General features: G+C 46.7%; 1 protein-coding gene and 1 long non-coding RNA gene across 2 annotated transcripts in view; one reads left to right on the forward strand and one right to left on the reverse strand.

Annotated features, from left to right (window-relative positions):
- The window catches only part of SLC7A10 (solute carrier family 7 member 10), a 45,505-nt gene extending 22,886 nt beyond the window's left edge, over nucleotides 1-22,619 (forward strand). The window contains 10 exon segments of the mRNA XM_030024738.2: nucleotides 4,682-4,886; nucleotides 11,937-12,088; nucleotides 12,930-13,055; nucleotides 14,054-14,207; nucleotides 15,898-16,021; nucleotides 16,117-16,220; nucleotides 17,348-17,444; nucleotides 20,758-20,907; nucleotides 21,265-21,442; nucleotides 22,388-22,619. Of these exon segments, the coding sequence (XP_029880598.1) occupies nucleotides 4,682-4,886; nucleotides 11,937-12,088; nucleotides 12,930-13,055; nucleotides 14,054-14,207; nucleotides 15,898-16,021; nucleotides 16,117-16,220; nucleotides 17,348-17,444; nucleotides 20,758-20,907; nucleotides 21,265-21,442; nucleotides 22,388-22,515 (1,418 nt within the window). The 3' untranslated portion in view covers nucleotides 22,516-22,619.
- Nucleotides 13,523-21,365, reverse strand: LOC115345627. Its single transcript, XR_003924893.2, has 2 exons — nucleotides 21,292-21,365; nucleotides 13,523-14,330 (listed from the first exon to the last, which is right to left on the reverse strand). It is a non-coding gene; the product is annotated as an uncharacterized LOC115345627 (long non-coding RNA).
- Nucleotides 22,620-26,794: the final 4,175 nt, after the last annotated feature.

Below are 26,794 nucleotides of genomic sequence, written 5' to 3' on the forward strand. Positions count from 1 at the left end.
CCGAGGACAAGCAATGCCCTTTCCTATAGGCAGAAACCCAAAGCACAGAGAGATTCAGGGCTTTGACAGTGCCAAGTGCAAGCATTTAAAAAACACACCGTAGACTATCTGTCTATGCATTTAGACTGCACTTTATCACCGCCATGCCAGACGACTGCCGCCACCTTATCTCTGCGGTTACGCCTCACCAGGACTTGTCTCTCTTTTCCCTGGGTCCATCACAGCATGGCCTGATCACACTGCTCCCCACGGCGCTGCCGCCACTTATCTCCCCATTTCCCCACCCTTCCCAGCCTGCCGGCAGGTCTGCCCATCACACCGAAGCAGCTGAGCAGGTACGGAAAGCCAGGCACACAGTCAGCTCTCACCCCCTCGCCAGCATGAAAGCCACAGCGGCGCTTGGGGGTCACCCCATCAGCCCCACGCAGCACAGGTCTGCAGAGACACCACACTGTAATGTTGCACGTCAGCTTTGAGATTTTTCTGGATTTCTCATCTGTTATCAGTTTGGGGGATGCCACGCTGTGTTTGGATTTTGTCCTTCCTCCGCTTGCTGACACAATGAAAAGGTGACACAAAGCGTGGGAGTGGAAGCTCCCGCCAAGAGCTTGCTGAAGGATGGGTATTTGCATCTGCTGTTTGCTGCCAAAAATAGCAGCAAACCTGAGCTAAGGTGAAAGAGAGCACTGAGCAGGAGGAGGCTGCGTGAGAGGAGCCAGGGGATTCATTTATGGGCTATTCTGTCTTTGGGCGATTCCTGTTTGTTCAGTGCTGGGCTTGCCAGAAAGGAATATTGTCCCATCCCAAAGAGGCAATTAAAACCTACAAATCTATTGTGGTGAAAAGTGGTACGTCCGAAGTTCAGCATGCTCCCCAAAACACCACCAGCTCCTCCCAAAATTGCAGTATTTTCAGGTACATTGATCTATGAAAAACAGAGATACACAGGTATCTGTGCTGGTAGGTAGCGGAACATTTTTAAGGGTCCTTTATAACTTAAGACCCTCTTCCATATGCATCACTGTTACAACTGCAGCACACAGCAGTACCAAAGACTGTCAAGACAGTTTTTAAACTCCTAAGGCAGGTATTTCTTTTTCAGCTTAAATTCAAGATTTGTTACAGTTCTTGAACAGGGCACAAGCAGTCTTCCAGCAAAGCTTGTTTGTTCGAAATATGTTGCAACGCTTCAGCCAGCAGGAGAAACTATGACCAAAAAGCCCCATAAATTTTATCAAGTATTATGTACGCTTTAGCAATACATTAACTCCTCATCTATCTTCTTGAAAGATTTCACCACTCCACTCCAGCCGTGTAGCTTCCCAGTAGGGAAGAACCAGAACAAATCTATTAGTGCCATGAATAATATTGTGCGACTCATCTGCATCAAAACCCATTCCTTCAGCACAAGCTGCCGTGATTAATGCTGTAGCATTGCTTAGGGCTCCCTGTGCTAGTTCAGCTAAGGGATAGCAATATTTAATTTTACTGTTATTCTAGTATGATCTAGTTTTGATAAAATCTACATCCCTCATCTGATTTTTTTTTTTTTAATGCATAGAAAGTGCTTCTGGTCCTGGTGGCTGTCCATGCCAGCTGCACCAGGAGGTCGCAGCTGGGAGATGCCTCAGTCTTTCTCAGGGCCTCCCTCCATGGCTGACATCTCAACACTGCCAAGATTTTCCTGAGCTCTACCCTTGATCTCCTCCATCACCATTTAAGCCATTTGTTTCTGGATTAACCTTATCTGTGCATCATGGACATTAAAACATGCAGCCCATGCACACGCACACACACGCGCACACACACACAAAATGTGTTCCTTACAAATGTTGTCTGCAGATTTGCAGACTTACCTTCTCTTGTTCAGCTCCTCTCCAGAGTAAACCTCCATCCCTCACATCATATTTTACAGTCTCTAGCCTGGGAGCTGCTGAGCACAACCTGGCCACCAGCTCCGGAGGGGAAGGAGGGAAGAGCATGGGCGAGCACGGCTGGCTGTTCCCTTTCCCTTGCAAACCTCCCTGCTCCCACCCATCTTACACCTTCCCATTTCTCCATCCATGAGCTGCAGTGCCAAAGGGACATCCCTGCATCAGGGCCTGTCTTTGCAGTGGAGAGAGGGAGGAGATTTGCACAGCTGTCCTCCCTGCCAAAAGGAGCATTTAAAATAGCCTTCGAGTCAACCTGTAATCAGTTTCCTTGCACATGCAGCTCCTTGCCGAATACAAACCCGCCCCTGCCTGGCATTTTACCACTTTTTAAGTAAGACCCCTGGAGATGGCCCCAGCCTTTGTGCAGCGCTGCACCCATCTGTGGAGGATGGTGTCCAGTGTAGCAGGAGGGTCCCCCCATGTCACTGGTACAGAGGCACCTCATGGCTCGTGCGCCAAAAAGTGTCCTCCGTGGGAGAGCGCTGAAGAGCAGATTGAGCACTGGTCACAGAGCCAGACCAGCCAGCCACAGAAGTCACTTGCTGAGCCCTTTAACAATACACTAGCAAATCTATTTTCTTTTGTATGTGGCTTTCAGGGACGATATAAAATTTAATAACGTTGCTTTAAAGGCATTATCAAAATTTTGGTGCTATTCAGTGTATTTCCTAAAATGGCAGCTGTGGCTCTTGGCTTTCATCTAAAGAGAAAATTACTCTGGCCTGCCCACACCCATGGAAGGGCTCTTACGCAGGGGAACACGGCCAGCCACAAAGCTTACAAATTAAAACAAAAGTTGAAAAAAAGGTTTTTTCAATGTCATGCCTTTTAAAACCAATTTTGCAACTTGTGGGGGGCCTGCATCAGTATCTTTAATCTGTACCAATATTTCCTTACTGCTGGGCTCAGATAGCCTTACTCGAAGCCACCGCACCGCAGATTGAGCTGCCTGGGGGCACTTTGTAACATGGTTCAGTTGTAATATTGAAAAGCCAGCTTTTATACCCGACACAGCCCTCATACACAGCAGTGCTCTTTCACAAACTGGCATGCCAGCAAACAGAAAAGGCACAGCACACGTCCCACCACCCCATCCCAAGAATGTATATTGCATTACATATTGTTGTATTTAGTCAGATTCTCTGGTTTGCCATTGCAATGCTATACTAACACTTTAATAGTCAGGGAATGGCTTCACCTGTGGTGAGACCCTCATACCACAAGCAGCCCATTGCTCCAAGAAGCCCAAAACCATCTGGGCAATCCTGCAGGGATTTGGCAGTGGCAGGTCTGTCCCCGTGACCTCCGATCCTCCCACTCTTGCTGGGAAGCAGCCACCAGCTTATCAGTTGCCGCATTTGTCTATTTTCCACCTTAATTTCATTTCAAACCACAGACCAGAGTATCTGCTTCAACACGCGTGCTGCAAACACACAGCTATGTACGAGCACAACCAGGGCAGACTGGCTGGATGAGCCGCACTTCCAGGAGCTGCTTTAAGAAACGCGGGGACAGAATTGAAGCCAAACGCAGCAAAACTTGGCATAACTGGATGTGTTTGGGGAGCTTGCTATACATTGTGAGCCGAAAAGCATTTATAAAGCAGATGGGAGGAAGAGAGCTTAGATTTGATGACACGCAGGTTCAAAGGCTGCAGGGAAGCTGGTTTAGGTGACAATACCTCATTAACGACCAGTATCCAATATTTTATTTTCATGTCTACACTGGTAAGAAATGCTGTTCAACAACATAGGCCGAAACTCGACTCTGTCAGTGAGGATTTTAATACTAACCCATAAAAGAAGAAAGCCCTCAGCAGAGTCCTGTGACAGCCAGCTCTTCACATCCTTTTGGGAAAAGAGTGCTATTTGGGTATTGCTCAACAAGTCCCAAGCCTGACAAAAACCTCTCCTTCCAGACCCTGAGCAGGCACCTCTTGCAAAGCAGTTCCTGCTGGCCCGGGAGGACAGCCGTGCCCTGGCCCCATGCAAACCAAGAGCATCTGTGATATCCAGCACTCCCTTTCTACACCCAGCACTCCCTCGGCTCACAGGCTAATCAAACAAAATTAGTAGCACAAAGTCCACATTGTCTGATATCTCAGTCACCCCACAATATCCCTTTAAAAATCTGTGGGTGATGACTAAGCAGCACAGGTATTGCAAATATAAAACATTAATTAATTTCTAATATTCGAGACTTTGAGATGACTTTTCAAGCATAATCTTAAACCTGCCCTGCTGGCAAGAGCACCCATTGCTCTTACATTATAGATAATGCTACAGTGTGGGTTTCTTTTTTTACTTCCCAGCCCCCCTGAAGATGGGCCTTGCCTTGTTTAGATTCCTCTCAGGAGATGAAAATCTTCATTATAAAGACACTTCTAACTCCTTCTGATAAAATACTTGGGCATGGTGGGTGACAGCAGACAGTTGTGCGAGCTGTCTGCATTCGTGCCACAAAACTGCTAGCTGCAAACGCAGATGCTCGCCCGAGTCTTACTGGGCTTCAGCAGAGCTCAGCACGTGCTTACCGTCCTTGATTGCTGATAAATGGCAATGCTTTCCCCAGGGTATAATCAGATAAAATACAATCATGCAAAATCTGGAAGATAGCGTTTGATGGGGGGTCTTATTTGGCTGGGTGGGGGCTGTGGGTTTGTTTGCTTTTTTTTTTTTTTTTTAATTTTAAAAAAAGTGCATTTCTCACTTTCTTTTTCCTCACTGCAAACCTTTTGTCCTTTCCAGGTAATATCATTGGTTCTGGGATCTTTATTTCGCCAAAAGGAGTTTTGGAGCACACCGGCTCAGTGGGACTCGCTCTCATTATTTGGGTGCTTGGCGGCGGGGTGGCTGCCCTTGGCTCGCTATGTTACGCTGAACTGGGAGTCACTATCCCCAAATCGGGAGGGGATTATTCCTACGTCACAGAGGTTTTTGGTGGGTTAGCTGGGTAAGTACCCTATCTCTATAAAGTAATTTGAAAACACATTTGTATTAAGTATTTTGTGTGGAAAATACATCTGACTTGGAAGAGACAGGGAACATTTGTCAATAAAACACTTTTGCAAAATGATTCTTTCTGTTCTCATTAGAAATACCAAATCGCCCCTACACAGAGCTCCTGGTGCTGCCTTCCGAGAGAAGGCGATGGATGCTTTCACTTCCCTCTCCGACTCAATAAAGTCCATGACAGGAAAGAACGATGCTGTAAATGATGCTGTGGCCAAGTGACATTCCTGTGTGCGGGTCATGAATGATCAGTACCTTGTACTGAGGAGCTTCACGCATCAGGGAAGCCAGGCTGGAGCTACTTACCATAAATCAAAGCTGCTTGCAGCACTACTTCACTTACTGCAACTGTACAAAACAAGTGTTGTAAATACAAAGAGGGGGGAAACGGTAACTCAGGGAATGATTTCTCTTTGAAAATACCTCTAACAGAGTAGCATGGCTAAGGGAGGAAGGGACAAGTGAGAAGAGGTCATAATTTATATTTGACTGTATATTTTTTTATGCATTCAAAAGAAAAAATAAACAGTCAACCTGTACTCACAACTCACTAGAGAAGCATTGAAACTTTCTGGCCAGCTCACTCATTTGCAAGTAAAGAGGCCATGCCACATGTTGTTGTTTTATTTGTGAAAAATAAGCACCATAACTGCAAACTAGCAAAAGAAGGAGGGAAAAAAAAAAAAAGAAAAGAATATTCCTTCTCATTGGAGATGGAAAACAAGTTCGTAACAGTTGAGCTGGCTGCTGAGCTAGACTAAATCTGCACAGGCATAGCACGGGCAGGCGGTCACCCCGTCCCATGGGCTGTCCCCTTGCTCATGCCTGCCTTGGCTCAGCGCCACCCAGGCACAGCCAGCGTCTGAAAAAACACTAGGTGACAAGGTAGTTTTCTTATGCTTGTCAGGCTTAAGCCGTTGCCTTACACTAGTTCTCGTGAAAGTCCGTGTTTCTTCAGTCGGAGGAAACGCTCCTCTGAACGCTGTCCTACTTTGCATAGAAAATTACACTGGCGTCGCAGCATGGATTGAGGTAACAACAACATTGGCTTGGTTAACCAAAATCTCAACTCGTCTTCACTGGGGTTTGTTCTCTCACCGGGGGCAGGAGCTGCACAGCAAAGCCCGAACTCCCCCGGGACGCTGCAGCGGGCAGTCAGCAGCTTCCCCCCATCCCCTGCTCCCAGGAACAGAGTCTGCAAGCAAGGACCATGAAAATGAAAGAGCATAAAATTGAACAAGCTCTCACAAGTGCTATCCCATGAATATTGCTGTGAAGGAGGCCAGAAACCATCAGAGTTTCATAAAACCAAAAGAATTATGCTTTCTAGGGGAGAAAAAGAAAGTCATTAGAAATCAAGTACAACTAAACCTGGCTATAGTTGTTCTTCAGCTCATTCTGTGCTGTGTTCAGAGAATTTGCATGGTACAAGAAAGCACCAGGCTCTGCAATTGCTGTAACAAACCACATACCTGTTAATTGATCGCTACCCAGCGTTTACCTGGGGACAGAGCAACACTCTCACCTCCCAAAGCAGGGAGCTCTCTGCCATGGCAGCAGCTCGCTTGGCGTCCAGGCTTGCGATGCACAAGAATTATCAAAAAAGCACAACCTTGTTACCTGAAGGGAAGCAGTGCTCCTGTTCTTGCTTTGCAAAGAGACTTTACCTTTTCTCCCAAGAAAATAAACTATGTCGTAAGTATGACAAAGGGTTGCCTTAGGCAAGAAGCCTCCAGGTAGGTTTTGGCGTAAAAAGGGGGGGCTCAGTCATATATTCCAGTAAAGCTGGGCTAGGATTGCGCCCTTGCTGCACTTTGCTGAGCCACCACCTAAAGCCTGCAGCTTTGGAGAACTCTCACAAGCACCTTCAGTTTTCCACTTCAGAAGCGCCCGTTCCCCTGCTGGCACTCACACGTGGGGCTCCAAGCTGAACGGGGCCCTTCGGGAGCCTGCACTGTGCCTCTCCCGAGGAAAAAAACACAGCTTCTCCAAAAGTTCAATTTCCTCTTCCAATTTAATCCTTCTACAGCAGAAAGCATCAAATTCAGCGCACAAGGCTTTAGTGCATCTGCCAAAGGATTCTCCCAATGGCAAATCTGCATGGTTTGGTCTATTCACACAAAAAAGTTAAGCATGGGAGCATGTGCTGTACCTACCCAGACCACGACATTTCCTCTTTAACTTCTGTTGTGTTGTCCCTGCCCCCCAAAATCCTCCCTGTTTATTATGTTTTCCTGCACAGGAATAAGGAACAAAGTAGTACTATTTGATAATAACAGCCACTGGAGTACTACGTGCCCCAGCTTCTGTGCCTGGCAGTATTGATAGTTGGTTGTGTAAATAAAAAAAAATCGTAACACTGCTAGGTGTGATGTAAGAAGGTGAATGGAATAAAAGAGAGAGAGACAGGACAGGGCCATCTCCTGAGCTGGCAGAAGCTCTGGCTGCAAAGCAGCAGCCCTGCTCAGAGTCTGAGTACAGCTAAAGGACAGCGCGTGAAATGCTGCTGAAAGCACTGGCGATGGCAAAACTCCGCTGGAGATTACCCTGCAGAAGGGACACTCTCCGGCAGCTCTGGCCAGGGCAGAAGGAAGAGGCAAGGGAGGGCTCCCGTTGCACTGGGCTCTGGTCTGGTACCACAGAGCAGACTTCCCGCTTTCATCTTCATTGAGAAATCATCTTGGTTTTAAATAGCATTTGGGTATGAGCACACTAACTGCAGGGAATGCGTCACATCCTGCGCTGCTGGAGCTGTCTGAACACAGCTCATCTACATGCATATGGGCTTGCATGTCTGTACAGGTCATAAAAAGAACATTACCCAAAATAGTAAACAATAGACATAAGATGTATTCTTGCAGAAGACAATGAATAAATTCAGCTTCGTGAAAAACCACTAGTGCGTTTCTGATAAATACAACTTCTTCCGAATGCTCAGCAATAACATGACAACTAACATAGCTGCTTCACCAGCAATGACTGATGACTGGACATACGACCTTACTAAAAATCAATAGTATTGAAATCAGCAGAGATCTCCAAGCCAGAACTTTGCTAAATGGCACTCCAAACTGCAAGTAAAACATGCTTCATATATACTTCTGTATTTCCTTTTTGTTGTTGTTGTTACAAAAATCTAAAGTTTCCAAAAGCAGTAATTCTTTCAGCAATGTAGGATAGTATTAATAATATTCAAACTAGCTCCAACTTTCTTAAACCAGTTCAGCTTTTGCCATGATAAGGTGATCTGTACTACAGCATCTATTTCAAGCTGTTTTCTTTTGTTAATGACGCACAAGTAGGGTACACTCTAATTTTCTATTTTCACAGGCTGCTTTGACTCCATGATCTTTTATATCAAACATGAGATCCTCTTGGGAGTACAGGCACATCTCAAATACATGTTTGAGAACAAATTTCACCAAGTCCACTAGACTATTAGAGACCCAGACCAAACAACGCTGTTCATTTCTTTCCACAGGTGAGGAAATTAATATGCAGAGATATCTGCAAAAAAATTCAGTTTTGGTTCAGGGATGACTGGCACTTCCACATGAATGCCACACCTTCCCAAAAACAGTATGTCCCACCACAGATTGTCACTTATTCCAGTGTGTTTCTAAAATGTGAGGAGGGGGGGGGAATCTAATTAGAGACATTATCTAATGCACAGGCACATTGATGGGAGGATATCCATTATCTTCAATGGACTTTGGATCAGGGTCAACAACAAAAAACACAGCAGAGGCCATCCAGCTAGCAGCTATTGACACTCGTTACACACAACCACGGTTTGCTCAGAATACAGGCGCAGAGGTTATTTTACCATCCCTTTCACCATCAGCACGTGCAGGAGCTCAGATTTCCCACGCAAACTCCAATGCTCAGGAAAGAAAAAAAAAAAAGTAAAAACGTCACAAGAGCAGCTACATCTTCCTTTTTCTCTACACTCAGCTGTCTTGAGCCTGTTTCTAAAGGTCAGACCACTTTTTAGTCAGCAACAAGAGAGGATTTAACTTCTCAGGTTCTTGTAGTGCTGTAAATTACTGAGTAACCGTGAAAGCCTATCAGATCAGGCTCAGCTCCTGACACCCTCAGTGCCCCAGCTCAGCCCTCTGGGCAGTAATTCCCCCACTTTCCATTTGAAGAGCCAGGCAAAGTAAGTCCAGGTGTGCCACGATGACATCCTCCTGCTTCAAGTTGGACTTGGGGCTCCCAGCGCTGATTACACTCCCTCTGCACGACTGCCCAGGGCAGAAAGCACACCCCCAGCCCTTCGGTTTGCACCTCAATTTGTCAAATTGTGTGCACTGCGATAGCAAGGACATCTGAAACTCAGTTATGCCTGCAGGAAATTTCAGCCCTGTGTCACTTAAATTAATTACAGCTGATCTGGAACAGTTGCTCTTTGCTAAGGAAATTGCACTCTTAACTCTTCCTACACAACAGATGATAAAAGGTGGTGCTTTAAAAGCAAAGACTTCCTAGAAGACTCAGAGTGTTGGGTAATCATATTGGGATTAATTCCTGCCTGCCAGCCACAGCAATCGCCACCTCCCCACGAGCAATTTAACTCAAGAACAGCCACCCACACCTCCCCACGAGCAATTTAACTCAAGAACAGCCACCCACACCTCCCCACGAGCAATTTAACTCAAGAACAGCCACCCACACCTCCCCACGAGCAATTTAACTCAAGAACAGCCACCCACACCTCCCCACGAGCAATTTAACTCAAGAACAGCCACCCACACCTCCCCACGAGCAATTTAACTCAAGAACAGCCACCCACAGCCAGCTGGGCCTCCGGCTCCTGATCCTGGCCCCGGCAGCTGCCGACAGCACTGCGAGAGCAAGGCGAGTGCTCAGCGGTGCAGCCCCGGCCCCAACAGCTGGATGTTCAGGGACGCGAACGTGATCCGACTGACCAGCGCGGATATCTTTTTCTCAGAACCAGGCTTTGGTTAAAACTTACCTGGAAAAACAAGATAAAAATGGGCCTGTATCTTAGGCAAGCTTCCTTCTTATTTTAATGCCGTCTCTCGTTTGAGCTTCCCATTTGACAGTGCAACTTTGTCACCCTCTGCTAAAATTCTGCATTTACTTTAATTGGTGTTATCAGTCCTGCATGTATTTCAGTTCAGCGGGAAACAAATTGACTGTCAGAAATCTATTGAATTATTCACATTACCATTAAACAGTATTCTACCCAATACCAACCGTAACACGCTCCATATTACAACATAGAAGCAAGGGCCAATTTTGCCTGAAATACTGTGTTCAGAGTCATTCTCCCCACTGAACGTTTTTAGCCAAACACAGCTCTCGGCCTATATAAATTGTATGGGCTAAGATAAATGCGATAGGGAAGAGCTGGTGGCCTCTGCCCACCAAACCCCATGGCCCCACTGGTGCGGCTCTGCCTGAGCCCTGCCGGCTGGCGGCAGCCCTGCCGGGCACACGCAGCTGGGGCTCGTGCAGGGGCATTGAGGGCTGAACTTGACCTCGCTCAGCACTGCCAGCATCCCAACACTATCAGCAAACCATCATTGCAGTCTTTAAGTCATATTTAGTCTTCAGTGGGGACCAGCTGCATTAACTCACCCAGCAAGCATGGTCTGCAGAGCTACCCCAAACTGAGTACATCAACCACAGCACCAAATAGCACAAAGCAATTATTGGAGGAAACTGCTCTGGAACCATGATGAAAAACATTAGAAATTGAGGGGGGAAAGAGTCACACCACAAAATAAAGAGAAAGAAAAAAAACCCCGAGTTTTAAAAACAATAGTGCCATTTGGGAAGGTAGCCAGCTCTTGCACCATACCAGTGTATCAAATTAATTCTCTGGCAGTTCATAAGAAAAAGGAACCATCAGATTGCCCCATACTTCTCAGAAACAACAAGGCAAAGTAAAAGATGGACTGAGAGACACTCACCACCTTGGCCCAAGCAGCAGCCAGCAAGAAGCACTCCCTCCCTCCAGGTTAACAGCACCCAGAGGGACTCCCCCAGCTGTGCCAGGTTTAAGGGGCTGACAGCAGGCTGCATGCTGGGAGGGAGCAGCCTTTAAAAGAGCAACCCACGTAATCTAGAAATTACACTGCCTTATTTGGAAATATAATTTCTGATCCTCATTTGTGCTGGGCATCCCTGCACACTGCATTTGTGCATGCATATGAATGAATGAATGTGTATGTACCTGTGTGTTTATGTACGTACATGGCAAGAACGATTTCACTTTCTTGCAATGACTGCTTCTCACTACAGAAATAATAATACTTCAAATATTTTAAAGCACTAACCATATCCACTGCTGCTTTTATGAGATAAGTAATTTTTTTCTTTTTCCCAGGGTGAAAAATCAAAATATCTCACACTTAATATTTGCAAGGGTACCTCATTCAGTGCAATCGCCTTCAGCCACAGCTGGAGGCAGACAACCAGCCCGGCTGGACCCCAGCTGAGCGATTGCAGAGCACTGCAGCACTACGCTGCCCTGGCCCATGTCGCAGAACCAACCTGAACGGTGACAAGAAACCCCCCAATGACTGTCGGGGAGCTGGTAGCAGCCCCAAGAGTGCAGCTGGCCCGCAGCTGGTGGGCCTGCCCAAACCCTTTAGAGATGCCTTCAACGTAGGGACTGCCATCTGCTGCAGTAACACGTCAGCCCAGGAGCAACGGAGATGCTTTTGCTTTGACATACAGAGCTAAATCAAAGTGTGCCCGCTGGGCATGATCCTTACTCATCCATACATGCCTAAACTGTGCTTTGCTTAAAAATGCTTAATTTAAAATCCAGATTGTGCTGGGAACATGAGAAAAGGGATGAGGAGAGGCACAAGTAGGTGACCGTTAGGTGCGACCGGGATGAAGGTGCTTGGTCCTGATGCCTTGGGAGCCATCCCAAAGCACTGCACAGCTGAGCGTGCGTTACCTCCTCCAGCACACCCCCAGCGCTGCTTTCTTGTGCTTTTTCTTGTCTTTTCAGGTTTCTGCTGCTATGGAGCGCAGTGCTTATCATGTACCCGACCAGTCTGGCCGTCATTGCACTGACCTTCTCAAACTATGTCCTGCAGCCCGTCTTCCCTAACTGTATCCCCCCCTATAATGCCTCCAGGATCCTCTCCATGGTGTGTTTACGTGAGTATTTGCTTCTCGTGCACACACAAAGCTTGCCTCGGTTTTACAGGGGACCACTCGAGGGGCCGCTCTGGCCAGGCTAGGGTCACGGCCACAACCCAAAAGGCAAGCGGAGAGGTCCCCGGACAGGCACCGTGACCGGTGCGGGACATTCAGTCCCTTCCCACTTGCCTGCAGCAAGCACAGTGGGCTGGAGCGGGACACAACGGTGCTCAAATCCCTGCGGGTCTCAGGGAAAGTGGTGGCAGGTGAGCTTGTGGGATGGGGCAGTGCTGTGCTCCCCGCAGAGCCATGGGCGCCCAGCTCGGGTGACCCACCAGCATGGGTCACCCACCAGCACGGGTTACCCACCGGCACGGGTTACCCACCAGCACGGGTCACCCACCGGCACAGGTTACCCACCACCAGTTGAGCCCTTCCTAGTCTTCTTTGACATTCGCAACTGCGATCGTGTAGGAGGTGCAGCACACCACTGGCTCTGCATTAATTACTTACGGAGCCAGCAAAAGCAAACCAGAGCTGCGGGGACTGAAGACGTTCACCATTTCCATGAGGAGGCGGCGATCCCTGCTCATTGAGCACTACTCAGGCACAGTTACTAGCGCTGGGGGGAGCCCCGGCCGGCAGCGCCCGAAGCCGGGAAGGCTGCTGGCTGCCAGGGATGCCCCTGCGGCTGGGAGTCTCCTCTAGGGAAAGGCAACGCTCCTCCTCACCCTTGCTCCCAGCCACACTAGAGCTCCCCACAGGAATGTTTGCGTCAGTCTGTGTTTTTAATGCTCTGACTGTGTGTTCTTAAATAAACATAATTTCATTTCACTGAATTCAGTCTTTTGCTCTCCAGTCCTCCTGACCTGGGTGAACAGCTCCAGCGTTCGATGGGCAACGCGCATTCAGGATATATTTACAGCAGGAAAACTCTTAGCCCTGGCCCTTATCATTATTGTGGGCTTCATACAGATCTTTAAAGGTACTCTGTGAGACAGCTCTAACACGGATATGGTACTGTTGATAGACTTGACTTTTCCCACTTACTGCACTGTTTCCTCCTTACAAACTGACTACGAAGGAGTGCTGGGTTTAGCAGAGCTGCAGGGCTGTATACTTACACAGCTGTGGAAAGGATGGCACAACAGAGAAATCAGCTGTATCTCCTTAAACAAGTCCCTTTCCGGCCTGCCTTGTCGGTTTTGAAAGAATAAAGGAGGGCAGCTGAGGTTGTTTTGGAGTAGTTACTGAAATTTTTTAATCTGTTGTATGTTCCTTAAATTTGAAGTGCTCTGGGTATAAAAGGAATAAGCGATGCCTTGCAGGAAGACACCTGCTTCATTTTGGGCACTAGTCCAATTTCCTACAAAAAGTCACTTATAAGATTAAAAATAGGCAAAAAAACCTCTCGCTGATTCACCAACTTAATGGAAAGCAGAAAACACAAAAGGCTCACAATGTTTTTATCGTGTATATGATGAGTCATATAAAGCAAGATGAAATATGACATTTACAGAGAGCAGAAAACTTGTTTTCTCAGTGGTAATAGTCCCACAATCCTGATAAATCTTCTAGCCCCACAGACATTTTATTTTTTGGTATTTCTACTAAACACCACCAAACTCTTGTGAAAGAAAACCACATTAAGAACAGGTAGGAATTTGCCCCGCCAAGGAGCCATCCTCAGACAGCGCAGGTTGGCAAAGGGTCCCACGAGTCACGGCGGTGGCACCGGTGCCGTGGCACAGATGGCAGCGAGGGATGCCCGTGCACACAGCCCGAGCTGCCTCCCCAGGACGCCGTCCCGCAGAAAGCACTGCAAGTGCAATGCCAGCCCCCAGTGATGTGAAGAGCATGAAGTCCCAAATCCAATAAGGAATAAAGAACAAAAAGAAAGAATAAAAAGCAGAAATTTACCTATTTTACAGTGTCTCTGGTAGGTAGGGGTGGCTTAAACTCTTGCTTGCGCTCTCTGTGCAGGAAACTACGAAGAGCTGACACCAAGCAACGCATTCAATTTTTGGATGACTCCATCCGTGGGGCATTTAGCGTTAGCTTTTCTTCAAGGGTCGTTTGCATTCAGTGGCTGGAACTTCTTGAACTATGTAACAGAAGAACTGGTTGATCCCCGCAGGCAAGTATCCATTTCCATGCCATCCACATTTTCTTGAAGTGCTGAAACATTGGAGCCATCTGGTAATATTATTCATTTAATAAGCTGCAGCGATGTCCTTCCATGTCTATGGGACCGGTCTGCCTAAAGGAGAGAGAGATTTTTTTGTTTAGAACAGATAGCAGGCATGTGAAAGAAACACTGAAATTAAAAATGTATTGCACGAGGCATTAACTGAATCAAACCAGCCTACGGACAAAGCAGTATCTTTATAGCACTCTTCAATCATACAGCGCTTCTATAGCAGAAAATTAACCATAGATGAGATGCCACACAAGTACCTATAGGGAGAATCACTTCTGTTAGAAAAATGTTGAATTATGCTGGAAGTCGCTTTGCTTTTTCACCCAAAGGCGTTCTTCCACAGACACCTGAAAGAGAAGATTAGACGGTCACTGCGGTGAAGGCAGCGCTCCCTGCCCAAGCTCGGCTGCAGGCACCTGCCTGCCGGGGCGACCGACGTCGGGTTGCTGCTGGTCCTGGGTACGGGAAGGGGCTTGGAAATGATTTATGATGAGCAGGCTAGGAAAGCTGGAGGGAAAGTGAATTTCAGTTTAGTAAAGCAAAGCTCAAATGTTTCAACATTTCTGAGCCGATGAAGTGGAATGACAAATGCCAAGAGCAGCTCTTGGAGCGTTCGTTATTTCTGGGGATCCAACACACACAGCAATGAAACAAGGAGAAATTTAAACTATTACACAGCCTGGATGGAAATGAATTAAAGCTGCAGCCTTACGAGCAGCTCTGCACATGCCTTCACACTAGTGAGTGGCAAAGTGCATGTCCAGGGAACTTGGCAGGAATAAAGTGTGGTAATATGTTCCCCCAACAAAACACCAACATTTTAATGGACTGCCACAATTTCAAAGCTGAATAATGAAAAGTTATGACTTAAATAAAGCAAATATGGCCTTAGTTGAGAAATAAAGAGAAAAAGGAGTGAATGGCCTTTTTTTATTATTTTTGCAGCCTCTGAGGGGAAACTAAAATATAAAAAAAAAATTGGATAACCAAAAACAATTCCCATTTTTACTAAATCTGTTCAAAATCACAAAGGTTAAATACATTTTTTAAAACCTTTTTTCCAAATCTGACACGCAGAGAAAAATGCATTATCGTGTTAGATACCAAACAGTTCAGTTGTCCACCTCTAAGGAGTTCTCTGGATTGGAGGTCAAGTATATCTGTACTACTCTAAATTGCCATGGTGTCGTACGACCAGACCAGGTTTATGGCATGGGGTGGGCCAAGGCAGCCACCTGAACAACAGGATCCCGTTCCTTTTCAGAGCAGGTGAAGGTAAAGCAAAACAAGACGTTTTATTCCATCACCGGTGCCTGTACATAGGGCTTTTGAGAAACGGCTATTTTCATTTTTCGGCAACACATTGCCTCAATCCCAATCGACAGCCCAAAGGGAGCGCGTGGTATTTTTGTCCCAGGGAGCTCCCCTGCAGACGTGGCATCTTGTAGCACTTTTAGCCTTCTCCAACCTGCAGCGGGTCAAAGAGCTGATGGAAGCGCTGCCCCCTCCAGAGAAACAGCCGATGAACCCACCCAGCTGGGTCACCTCCCCCGGGCCTTTCACCGTTGTCGTGGTCTCGCTGTGCATGACTGTAATTTCTTATCTACCCTCCTAATTCTTTTATTAGGAACCTACCTCGTGCCATATTCATATCCATCCCATTGGTGACATTTGTGTATACGTTCACCAACATTGCATATTTCACTGCCATGTCACCCCAAGAGCTCTTGTCCTCCAACGCTGTGGCGGTAGTAAGTAAACCATTCCCTGGATGTCTAAAATACACTTTGATTTCGGTTCTGTGCTTTGCAGTGTATTTCAGTTTCTCTGCCTTCTGTTGCTTTAGACATTTGGTGAAAAGTTACTGGGCTATTTTTCCTGGGTTATGCCAGTCTCAGTGGCCCTATCTACATTTGGAGGAATAAATGGATACCTTTTTACCTCATCAAGGTTAGATGGAGTACAATTTTATGAACATTATCTAATTTGGGGAGGGGCTGTTTTAATTTCATTTGCTAAAGAAATGCTAGCTAGACGTTTTGGATGTTGTAGAGCATGAGGTTGTTGTTGGGCATGTTGGATACATTCAGTTATGAATTGCTCTGTTTCAAATCAGCAAATGTAATACTGAATTGCTGAATCTCTTGCAAAATAATCCTTATGAGCTACTGAAAGTCTCTGCAGATGTGGAATAACTCACAGTAAGAGCCAAACATGGCTTTAGCGTGGGACCAAAGTCATTTTACATCAGTAAGGTTCCAGCAGCTACAAGCTAAGCTGTGCTTTGCTCAAAGAGGAGTTTTAGGGCCTGGTGCTGTTCCCAGTTACAGACATTTTCATTCCCGTGCTGGAAAAACTCCTTTCAGGCAAGATGCTTTGCACACACACTGCTGATACTGGGGCCAGAATCTGTAAAGTCTATTATATTGTAGTCTATAAAGTCTATTTATATTAATTGACCTCTCTGAACTTAATTAAAAAGTTATAAAATTTTTTTTGAGGAAATGACTCAAGTCTTAAGTACCTAAGGAAAGTTATTTATCTCAGCACTTTCATGAGTATAATGAGATGCAACAAATCTGAGTGCATATGTAACAGGTTATGAACTCAAAAGTGAAATCTTAAGGCGCGTTAAACCTTATCCAAAACCCTTTTGACACTGGAAATACTATCTATGAGGGGTTTTATGCCTTGGCTATGTATTGCTAATCACCACGCAACCTTCACAGTATTCATCCCACCCTGGGTGAGAAGGCAACCCTGGCCAGCAGACAGGGACTGGGCAGATTTCGATCTTCCTCCTTGGAGGTAATTTGGCATCTCAAAGCAGGTCGTTTCACAGATGACATTAGCCGTTAAAGGCCTTGTATGCTGAAGGGTCTAACTTAAATAACTTACACCAGGTTACGCAGGCAGTCTCTAGTTGTCTCCCAGTCGCAAGCCCAGCACCCACTGGTCGCAACTCCCTTCCACGGCAAGACCGATGCAGGCGGTTGAGATTAGAGATGTTATATGGCTAGATATTGAAGAGGCTGTTGTACACCCAGTGGATTCAGCATCACTATTCTTATTTCCAGGTTATGTTTCTCTGGTGCCCGAGAAGGCCATTTGCCGAGTTTGCTTGCCATGATCCACGTCAAGCACTGCACGCCCATCCCTGCCCTGCTCGTCTGTGTAAGTTTTACCGTCCCTGCTCTCTCACCCTGTATCCTGCTTTTAGAAATACTGAATTACGGAGAGGAGAGCTGGAAAAATCCTTGAGAGGCCATTTTACCGCAGAGGAGGAGAAGCGAGTCGGCCTGGAGTGCTGCTGGTGGGTGCTGGCTGAGCAGCTCTGACAGCCCCAGAGAGGAGCAGCCTTCAGCCTCGGAAATAATCCCTCTTGCTCCCAACCACCCTTGACGCCTGGAGGGTTTCCCTCGTACCTAACTTGAGCTGCAGTTTAAGCCCATTACCACTTGTCCTACCCACAGCAGAGACAGAACTTTTTTGAGGAAATGATTCAAGTCTTAAGTACCTAGGGAAAGTTATTTATCTCAGCACTTTCATGAGTATAATGAGATGCAACAAGGCTTTTGAACCAGAGATACTTCATTTAAGAAAAGACAAGCTCCGATTTTGCCTTCTTTGCACAAACATTTGGAAATCCCCACGGTCACTACTAATCCTGCTTGGGCAGGGCTGGTTTAGATCCTGCCATCAATGCCAGAGACATGGCAGGTCCCATGGAGAGGACACAGTGCTCCTAAAGTTACTCTCAAAGAGCAAGACCTTTTGTCTTGTGAGGGATGATCGGGCAGTGCTCTGAGGACCTGAGGTATTTTTTTTCTGTGGGCCAAAAACTTAAGTAGGGACAATGATTACAGCGGCCCTGAGTAACGTATCTGCTGAATGGTACGTCAGGCAGACGAGAGGTCACCTGCAAAGATCAGAAACCAACGGGCCAAGTGTTGGGAGGGTTTGGGGCTGGTCAGGTTGCTGGTGCGCTCCCGCGGAAAGAAGATTTCTCTCACTTTTTATACAGCATAAATTTCCATGATACTAATGACTTACAGAAATTATTATTTGAAACAAAGAGCTTCACACGCTTTTATCAATGGTGAAGCTAGAATATGTGATGGGGTTTACTGCAGCACAGAAGATGTTAAAGAGGAAGATGACTCCCGGTGCTGCTGTCCCCGGCTGCACGGCCAGAGCAAGGGAATTCCCCAAAGGGCATTTGCTTGAAATCTTGGCTGCATCAACTGCTGCCGACTGCAGATTTGCCACTGATATCAAAACAACGAGGGTTTGACCCCAGATGCACTAGGAAGCTGCACATTCCTGTGTCTCCCAGCTCTAACAGCAATTCTGGCACAATACACCCTGGCCAAATTTCACCAAATAAGCCTCCTGCACATTCCGCTTTTATGACAAAACACGTGTCTAGCTGAGGCCTTACGGTATTCCTGGGGCTTAGTGCCCCATCACAAACATCTCGTGTGTTGCCCCTGCAGGGTTTTGGGGTAAACTGCCCATGGCTTGCCCTGCTCCGGGCAGCCAGAGAGCACTGGCCCCATCATGGGCTCCCACCAGGCAGCTGCTCTCTGCTGGTGCCGATGAAGCAGAACTCCTTTGTCCTTAAAAATACATTGGCCAAAATAACACGCTGAGTTTCAGAGGCTGTTTTGCCGTGAAACAGCCCCAACACGAGAGTGCTGCCTGAGCCGAGCCGGCCGACCCATCGAGCGTACACCAGCCCCCCGCTCTGCTCAAACCATTCCCCTTGAATTACAGTGCAAATCACAGAACGAACACTGCATATCAATTCATCATTTGAAGGCTTTTTAATGCAGCTCAGGGTATATCAAATGCTGCTAGGAAATATTAATTTCTTAACAAATAGAAATATAAAAATAATATAGTGTAGGCAGCTACGATAGCAAACTGGGTCAGACTTTAGGCAAACCTAATTAATATATCAGGTTCCTTTTTCTCTTCCAGTGAATCACACCTCGCTCTTTGCATGGAGAAAGGTTTCTTTGTACATGGAGAAAGGCCTTTTTAACATCCCCAGAGAGACCTGTATTTTTACTAATCCTTTCAAAAATCAAGGGGCCAAGCTAAATGTAAAATAAACAGACTGAGGGTTTTTTTGAAAGACCGTGGGGAGCGGCCGGCTCTCCCGCCTGCCATGCGACTGCGACCAGGCGATCGGGGGGAGCAGCACAGCCCTCTGCAGCCTCATACCACTCGGGGATCACGCCCATGCCGTGAGCAGATCTGACACATCAGCGTCACCTACGCACGAAACCTCATCGCTCCAAGCGGCATCGCTGCAAAACCCGTTAGTGGCAGGAGAGGGTCGTATGTGCGTACGACACCTCGCGCCTGTCAGAGGAAAGCAGGGAACATGTTATATGACACCGATATAAAACGCTGGTCTATTTTAAACCCATTTTGTAGTGAGACTGCTCGAGGTGTTGAAATCCCCCTGCCAATCCCTGCTTTGAACAGGGGAATGGAGGGACCAAAGGGTCGTTCGATTGCGGTGGTGCTTAATGCCTGGTACCGGTGGTGCAGAAGCCCACCCTCCCGGGAGGACTTTGCTATTGGAACAGCTAATTAAGAAAAAGGGACGTAAGCAAAAAGAGAGCCTGGAGTAACACAGACCAAAATCCTGAGCGCTCTCTGGAGGGGTTTGGATATTTAGTTTTCCTCAGGCCCTGGCCACCAGCAGACACCGTTCGCAGGACCGGCAAGTGATGCAGGCAAGGGCTCGGCTCAGCTCAGCTCCTGGGGTACCGCCAGGCAGGGGTGTGGGACCCGAGGAACAACCCCCTGGCCCCCGAGCCAGCTGTCCTGGCTTTACAGAGTTATGCAGAAAAACAGTATAAACAAGCAAGTGTAGGCATAGAAATTTCCACCATCCATCTGCCAGTTTCCAAACACCAGTAATACTCAAAAGATTAATGATGCCGGTCATCTGCAGCATGAGCCGTGTGCTGGCGGGGGGGAAAGGGCAAAGCTCTTATTTTTTATAATATACAGGGCACCCGCAACAACGTAGTGCACTGACGACAACACGTTAGTCCGCAGGAAATCTTTCTTTCATCAGAAGTCCTCACCATAGGGTTCGATAGCTTTTAAACCACACAACAGAAATGGGTGGAGTAGAGTGCTGGAGAGCTCTGCCCGTCCTCCCAGCCCTGCCTGCCTGGCCACAGGCAGCGGAGCCACCTCTGCCAGCACCCTGGGGTATTTATAAACAGACCCGCTGGTCTCTGGCTTCAGCATGCCCCAAATAACCCTAAATCCCCATTCAGCCCCAGCCCCAGTGGCACAGCTCGGGGACAATGCACCAAACTGCAGGAGGCAGCAGATGCTCAGCGGGGGCCATAAAGAAAAGGAGTTTAACTGCTTTAATGGGGTTTTCGCTTGTTTTTGTTGGTTTTAAGCTACCTTTTCTAGTAGCGCCTCAAGTAAGGCTATGCTTCTCTCTTTGCAGTGTTTGGCCACTCTTATCATCATGCTTGTTGGAGACACATACACGCTAATCAACTATGTGTCATTTATTAACTACCTCTGCTACGGAGTGACAATTATAGGCCTGATCGTGTTACGCTGGAAAAAACCCAAAATCTTCAGACCGATCAAGGTGACAATGTTAAAGCTAAATCTCTTGGTTGCAATAGTGATGCAAAGGGTGGGACGGGCACACCAAGCCCTCCATCCTCCCATTTTGAAGAACGGTTTATTTTTTGATGTAGCGGTAATGTTTTAAGGTCCCAAACCACATCCCAAATTGCCATTAATGTAAAAACAGGATACACAGGCAGACCCCTTGTGAACTTGCTGGGATGGGCAGAGAGGACAACTGTGCTGGAGGGAAGGGGGCACGACCCACGGGGGGGCCTGAAAGCCGCAGTGCTGCCTGCAGCCCCCCCGCAGCCCCTCGCCGCCAGTCAGCCACTGCTGTTGCTCTGCTCAGTTTTGCTCTGCTCTCTCCTGGTAGGTAAACCTCCTCGTCCCCATCACTTACCTGGCATTTTGGGCATTTCTGCTGATCTTCAGCTTGTACTCCGAGCCGGTCGTCTGTGGAGTTGGACTCATTATCATTTTAACTGGAGTGCCAGTGTTTTTCCTTGGAGTCTACTGGAGAAATAAACCAAAGTGTGTAAATAGGCTAATAGGTAAGCCAGCGCCGCGGTGCCTCGCTGCGCTCCCGGGGCCGCCGGTTGTGCTCGGGTCTGCAGGGATCTGCTTAACGTGCTCTGAAGCATCGGCACTAAAACAGGCAGGGAACCATCCGCGCGAGCCCCCCCGCCACTCTTGGTCACAGGCAGCCCCTGGGCACAAAGCTTGCCTTTGGGCCGCTGCTTTGCTCACTCCTGGCCACGTTTGCCTCCTTCTGTGCCCCCGTGCAACTCCCCACGCGCTCAGCTCGCTCACAGCAGCCCGTCCCGCAGCAGATACACGGGAGTGTAACTTTGAGCACATGAAGGCTAAATGAGCTATCGCAAAAGGACTAATAAACGGCCGAGAGCTTTGCCTCCCCCTTGCCCCGCTTCCCTCCCGCCGTGCCACCAGCACATCCTGCTGCACGAGCATTATCGCTCACGCAAAATTAAAACCGCACGTAAATCTCTCCTCTTTTGGTTGCGTTTGGCTTTTAATTGTTTTGCTCCGAGGCGAGGACTTTCAAACAAGCTCGCCGCAGCCCTTCGCTCCCACCGGAGGGTTTCCACCAGCTGCGGCGGGGCCAGCGCAGTGCCGGGAGGGCTGGCAGCCATCTCGGCCCGGCAGCCATCTCGGCCCGGCCCCGCCAGCCGGCCACGGGCAGCGCCGGGCAGCTCTGCGAGGGGCCGGGGAAGGGCTGTGGATGGGCGGCCCTCAAGCTGCCCCCTCTTAACCTGCCCCTGCTTTGCAAACACTATTTTATCGCTGAGCTGGAGATGTTTTCATCTCCATCCAACCCCCTTTGGGGTTGGAGGGGGCAGCCGGCCGTGCGACAGGGCCGAGCGGCCCCGGCTGGGAAGGTGCACGTTCGTTCACACGTCGCATCGCCCCGGCCTCGCGCTTTTGTTTAGAAGAGCTCGAGCATCCCCATTAACCACCCGCACGTTTGCTCTTCGCAGAGTCCATGACGTGCTGGGGACAGAAGCTGTGTTTTGTGGTCTACCCTCAGGGCGGAGGTGCCGAGGAGGAGGAGGCACCCTCGGCCCGCTCTTGGCGACCAGCGAGCGAGACGGCCGCGAGGAAATAACGACGCGGCCTCCGAGGCTGAAGTGGCTTCTTGTTTACATGCTGATTTTTGCAAAATGTTTTTCTGGAAAAAAAAAAAAAAAAAAAAAGAGAAATGTTTTTAGAGCTCCAATAGTGAAGCCCATAAAATGAGCTACACCCTTTATGGCATCTGTAGCTTTTAGTCTTTCCCTAAAAAAAAGAAAAAAAGAGGAAAAAAAAAAAGTAATAAAATATAAAATAAGGCGCTGGTTGTTTTTTTCTGGCAGTGCACTTGCTCAGCAGGGGAAAGCAGCACAGCTACAGCTCTGGAATACTGATTTTAGCAGCCACGAGGGTCCATCAGAGACATACAAATTTAGGCATTTCAAAAGTAGGGCAGCTCCCGATGCAAAATCAAAGTGGAAAAGATCAAGACAAAGCGAGGAGACCTTGGGACACCCATGCCAGCAGGAAAAATTCCTGTTGCTGTCCCTGGGCAGGGTGAATCCCCACATAACACTTGAGGTGTCAAAGTTACAATCCAAAGGATCATCCCTCCACGTACCTGCGAGAGCCCAGTGCCTCCATCCGAGCACCGGCCCGGCCAGGGACGGGGTCATTGTGCTGAACGCTCACCCGCTCGGGCGGACCTTAGAGTCAATCATCCAAAATCAACAGTCTGCTTGACTGTTCAGACATCATTTGGCGACGCAGAAAAAAAGTATACAGAGTAGTGATAAAAATCCGAAGGATCTCAATTCTGAAGCATTTTTGCAAAGGCAGAGCTGGGTTCCCGCATCCCGCGTGGGGACGGAGCTCACTGCGCTGCCCGGGAACTCTCGCGTGAAGCTCAGCACTATCCGGGTGCCGACGGCGGAGGACAGAGATGTGGAGGGGTTTGCAGCGGGCTCAGCAGTGCGAACTCGAGGGAAACATGGGAACGAAGCCCGACCTTTCTCCTTCTTACTGAAGTGTCAGGTGATACCACATTGCTTCAGAGACAAATTCCCCATTTCCACTATGCTCAGCCAAGTAACAAGCCTAAATCATTCTCACATCAGATGCTCTTTAGAAAGTGTTTTGCATATTTTATTTGTGGCAAACACTAGGAAAAAAAATCTAGTTCATGCATTTAATTAATATATAGAGGTTTGCTGCTGTAGCAATATGGCCACTTTCACACCAAAGAATCTTTTGAAAATGCAAAATGCAAGAACAGCTGCGAGCAATATTTTGAATCACTACCATTCTTTTGCAACTTTTGAAAACAAAAACTATCATGTTAAGTAGCCTTGGTAACAGCCATGTGAATTTAATTTAAAAAGTATCTTTCTATGTGTTACAGGCCCTGGTATAAATATTAAGGATTCATTAATCTCTTAGTGTGTCAAGTATCACACGCTCTACAAAGATTTCAGAATAGACTCAAAATAAGGAGCGAGCTTAAGGAACGTACCTTTCCAACACAACGCATTATTCAGAAGTATTTTTATTTTTAAATATCTATCCATCTCTCTCCAAACTTTCAGATGGTAGACACTAAAAAGAAACACAACTTACAGTATTCTCTTTGTATAAAGCTGTTAATCATAAGAGATTAAAATATATATTTAGCTTAAGAAAAAGATGTGGTTTTGTGTGTACATATGCACACATGTAAAGAGAGATTCCATATTTGAAATAATGTTATGAATATATAAAGTTTGCTGATAAAAATCATATATATTCAGCTTGCCTATTTTTTTTTAATTAACAGCACACCTGCCCTATTTATACTGGCTAAGCAGCACCCAAACACTTAACCCGTGTCAGAGGTTCTCGTGGCTGAGTCTTATTTTCCATGGTTCGAAATCCACTTTCTGCGGTATAATTTCCAACCGATTATTTTTTTCAATAACTTTGTTATCTAGTGAGCATATTAAATGTATTATAGCATCAGCAATAACGATTGTTTTCAGAACTGCTACGTTTTGGTGTGGTTTTATTTTCGTTCGTTTAAATAATTAAGGTATGGAAATCAGCCAGCACAGAAACTTTGCAGCTCTTGAGAAAACAAGTCTGTATGGTAATGAGAAAGGTAGTAGTAGTAGTAGTAGTAGTAGTAATAATAATAATAATAATAATAATAATAATGTGCTGTAACTGCTACCAAGGCTTTCCTTGGCTATTGTTTAAGGCAATCAAAAGCAAAATTCAAGGACCAATTGCCTCATAGTTGTTAACTGGGTTTGGCTCAAATTTTCCCTGATTATACTGCCATGCTTTAAAAACAATCAACACTTGCCCTTAAATTAGAAGGCTGAATTTAGAACAGGCTGGTTTAGTAGAGATCATCTTCAAATTACATACCAATCCCCGAAAGGTGTTCCACGATGTCTTATTTCATTTTTAGGAACAGCTTCATCTGTGCTCCCAACATCACATATATTATTTTTAAAAGGCTTTGCAAAAGTTAGATCCTAATGTGTACAATTTCTAACCATAGAAATCAACGCACAGAACTAGAAAGATAAATTCATATGCTAAATGAAATTTAGCAGCATGCTCAACCCCATCTAAGTGTGATTTTTCCAAAAGGTGAAGCAACAGACCCAAAGGAGACATAATCGCTAGTATTTTAAAGCCCACTGAACAAAAGAAAATCCCTGAGACAGCTGACATTACAAGCATGTCAAGAATATTTTGATACTTGATACAGAAAAGCAAGTTGCTTCCAAAAGAAAGGCGTTTAAACAAAGCTTTAAAAGCAATGCAATACTATATAAGACTATATATTTATATGCTATTATATTTATGTAGCATAAAATATTAGAGGCTGTAATGCAGAAAATTCTTTTAGCGCTGGCAATAATACAGCACTCGGAGAATTTCAGAGGGAAAATGAGATAATGCAAGTATTAACAAGAGTACCACCTGTAAGTCAGCTGAATGCAAGGTCAGTAAAAGAAGTATTGGGTTATTCTTATCTGCATTATCACGGTACCGAGAAAAGCAGCAACAGATCACGACGTCACTGTGCTACGTGCTGTGTAAAAGGAAGAGTGGGAAGATTGTCCCTCTCCCAAATAAGACGACTTTCGGTAGGAAATAGGAGCTGGGTGGCACCGATGGGAAGCACAGGGAGAATGAGGCAGAGTTGCTGCTGCTGGCCCAGCCACTCTCAAGCGTTTTCATCAACTTGATAAAGGATTTGGTTGTTTTCAGTTCTCGTTGGTACATAAACCAGAAGAGTTTGATCTCAGCAAGGTCAAGGTAAGAGACTCTTAGCAGGTCAGAGCTTTCATCCAACTCAGAAAAGATTGACGAGTCACTGGGCATTTAATATCACATCTGGAAGCATCTTTACAAAAAACGTATCTAAAAATATGCAGACAAGATTTCATTAGCCACGCTCGATCACTTCTGAAAGCGCAACGCTGACCCAGCCTTCGACCACGGGACTAGAGCTGGCGGCTCCAGAAGAGCACAGCCATCGCCCGGTGAGCAGCTGAGCTGGGAAGCCCGGGACGGAGCCCGCTCCTGTTCCCTTTCTGTGAACAAGCTAACGCTGCGAGAGCAAACGTGCCTCTCCGTGCCGAAGAGCTGAAGCTAAATAAAATGACTCATCTTTTGAGGGGAAAACAAACAGACAAACCACCAACCAACCAACCCACCCCCAGCAAAGGTGCTGTCCCATGCTTAATTTTCAGAGGCCTTTGTCAAGGTATCTCTCATTTTTCACTCTCTTATTTGTGAATTCTTGAAACTTAGAAAACAAAACGTGTTTGCTTTCCAGCCCCTTTGTACCAAGCACCGAATGACAAGAAGTTAGCAATTATCCAGCTGATGAGTTTTGAGAGATATTGAAGTACCTGTCATGAATGAAAACATAAAAAACAAAATCAAGGGTAAACCTTGCTGGAATTTGTCATTTTCTAAAGCTTTAGAGTTCAGACGGCTGTGCTCTGTCTCAGGAGGATGCACCCACCTGGGTCACCACCTCTGTCCCCTTTGTTTTTTTGACCCCCTTATTCCTTGACACTTCTCACCAGTGCTCTAACTTCAGCAAGAAACTTCTGCACTTGGACACATGAAAACAGAAAAATCCAAGGAAAAGAATTAGAAAGTGGCCAAGAGATGCTGAGAGGCCAAAAATAAATGTCTTAAAGTATCTAAGGTAAGAGACAGCAATAGAAGGGAAGAAGACCTAGATGGCATCATAAGGCAGGAAACAAAGAATGAAGAGCGAATAAAACATAAACCACTACCACTCACATCAGCCTTGGTCACCATTTAATCCCTGTAGCCAAGATCACAAGAGCCAGAATCTGAAAAGGGAA

The sequence above is a fragment of the Aquila chrysaetos genome, chromosome 9 (genome assembly GCF_900496995.4).
Source record: "Aquila chrysaetos chrysaetos chromosome 9, bAquChr1.4, whole genome shotgun sequence".
Taxonomy (NCBI): domain Eukaryota; kingdom Metazoa; phylum Chordata; class Aves; order Accipitriformes; family Accipitridae; genus Aquila; species Aquila chrysaetos.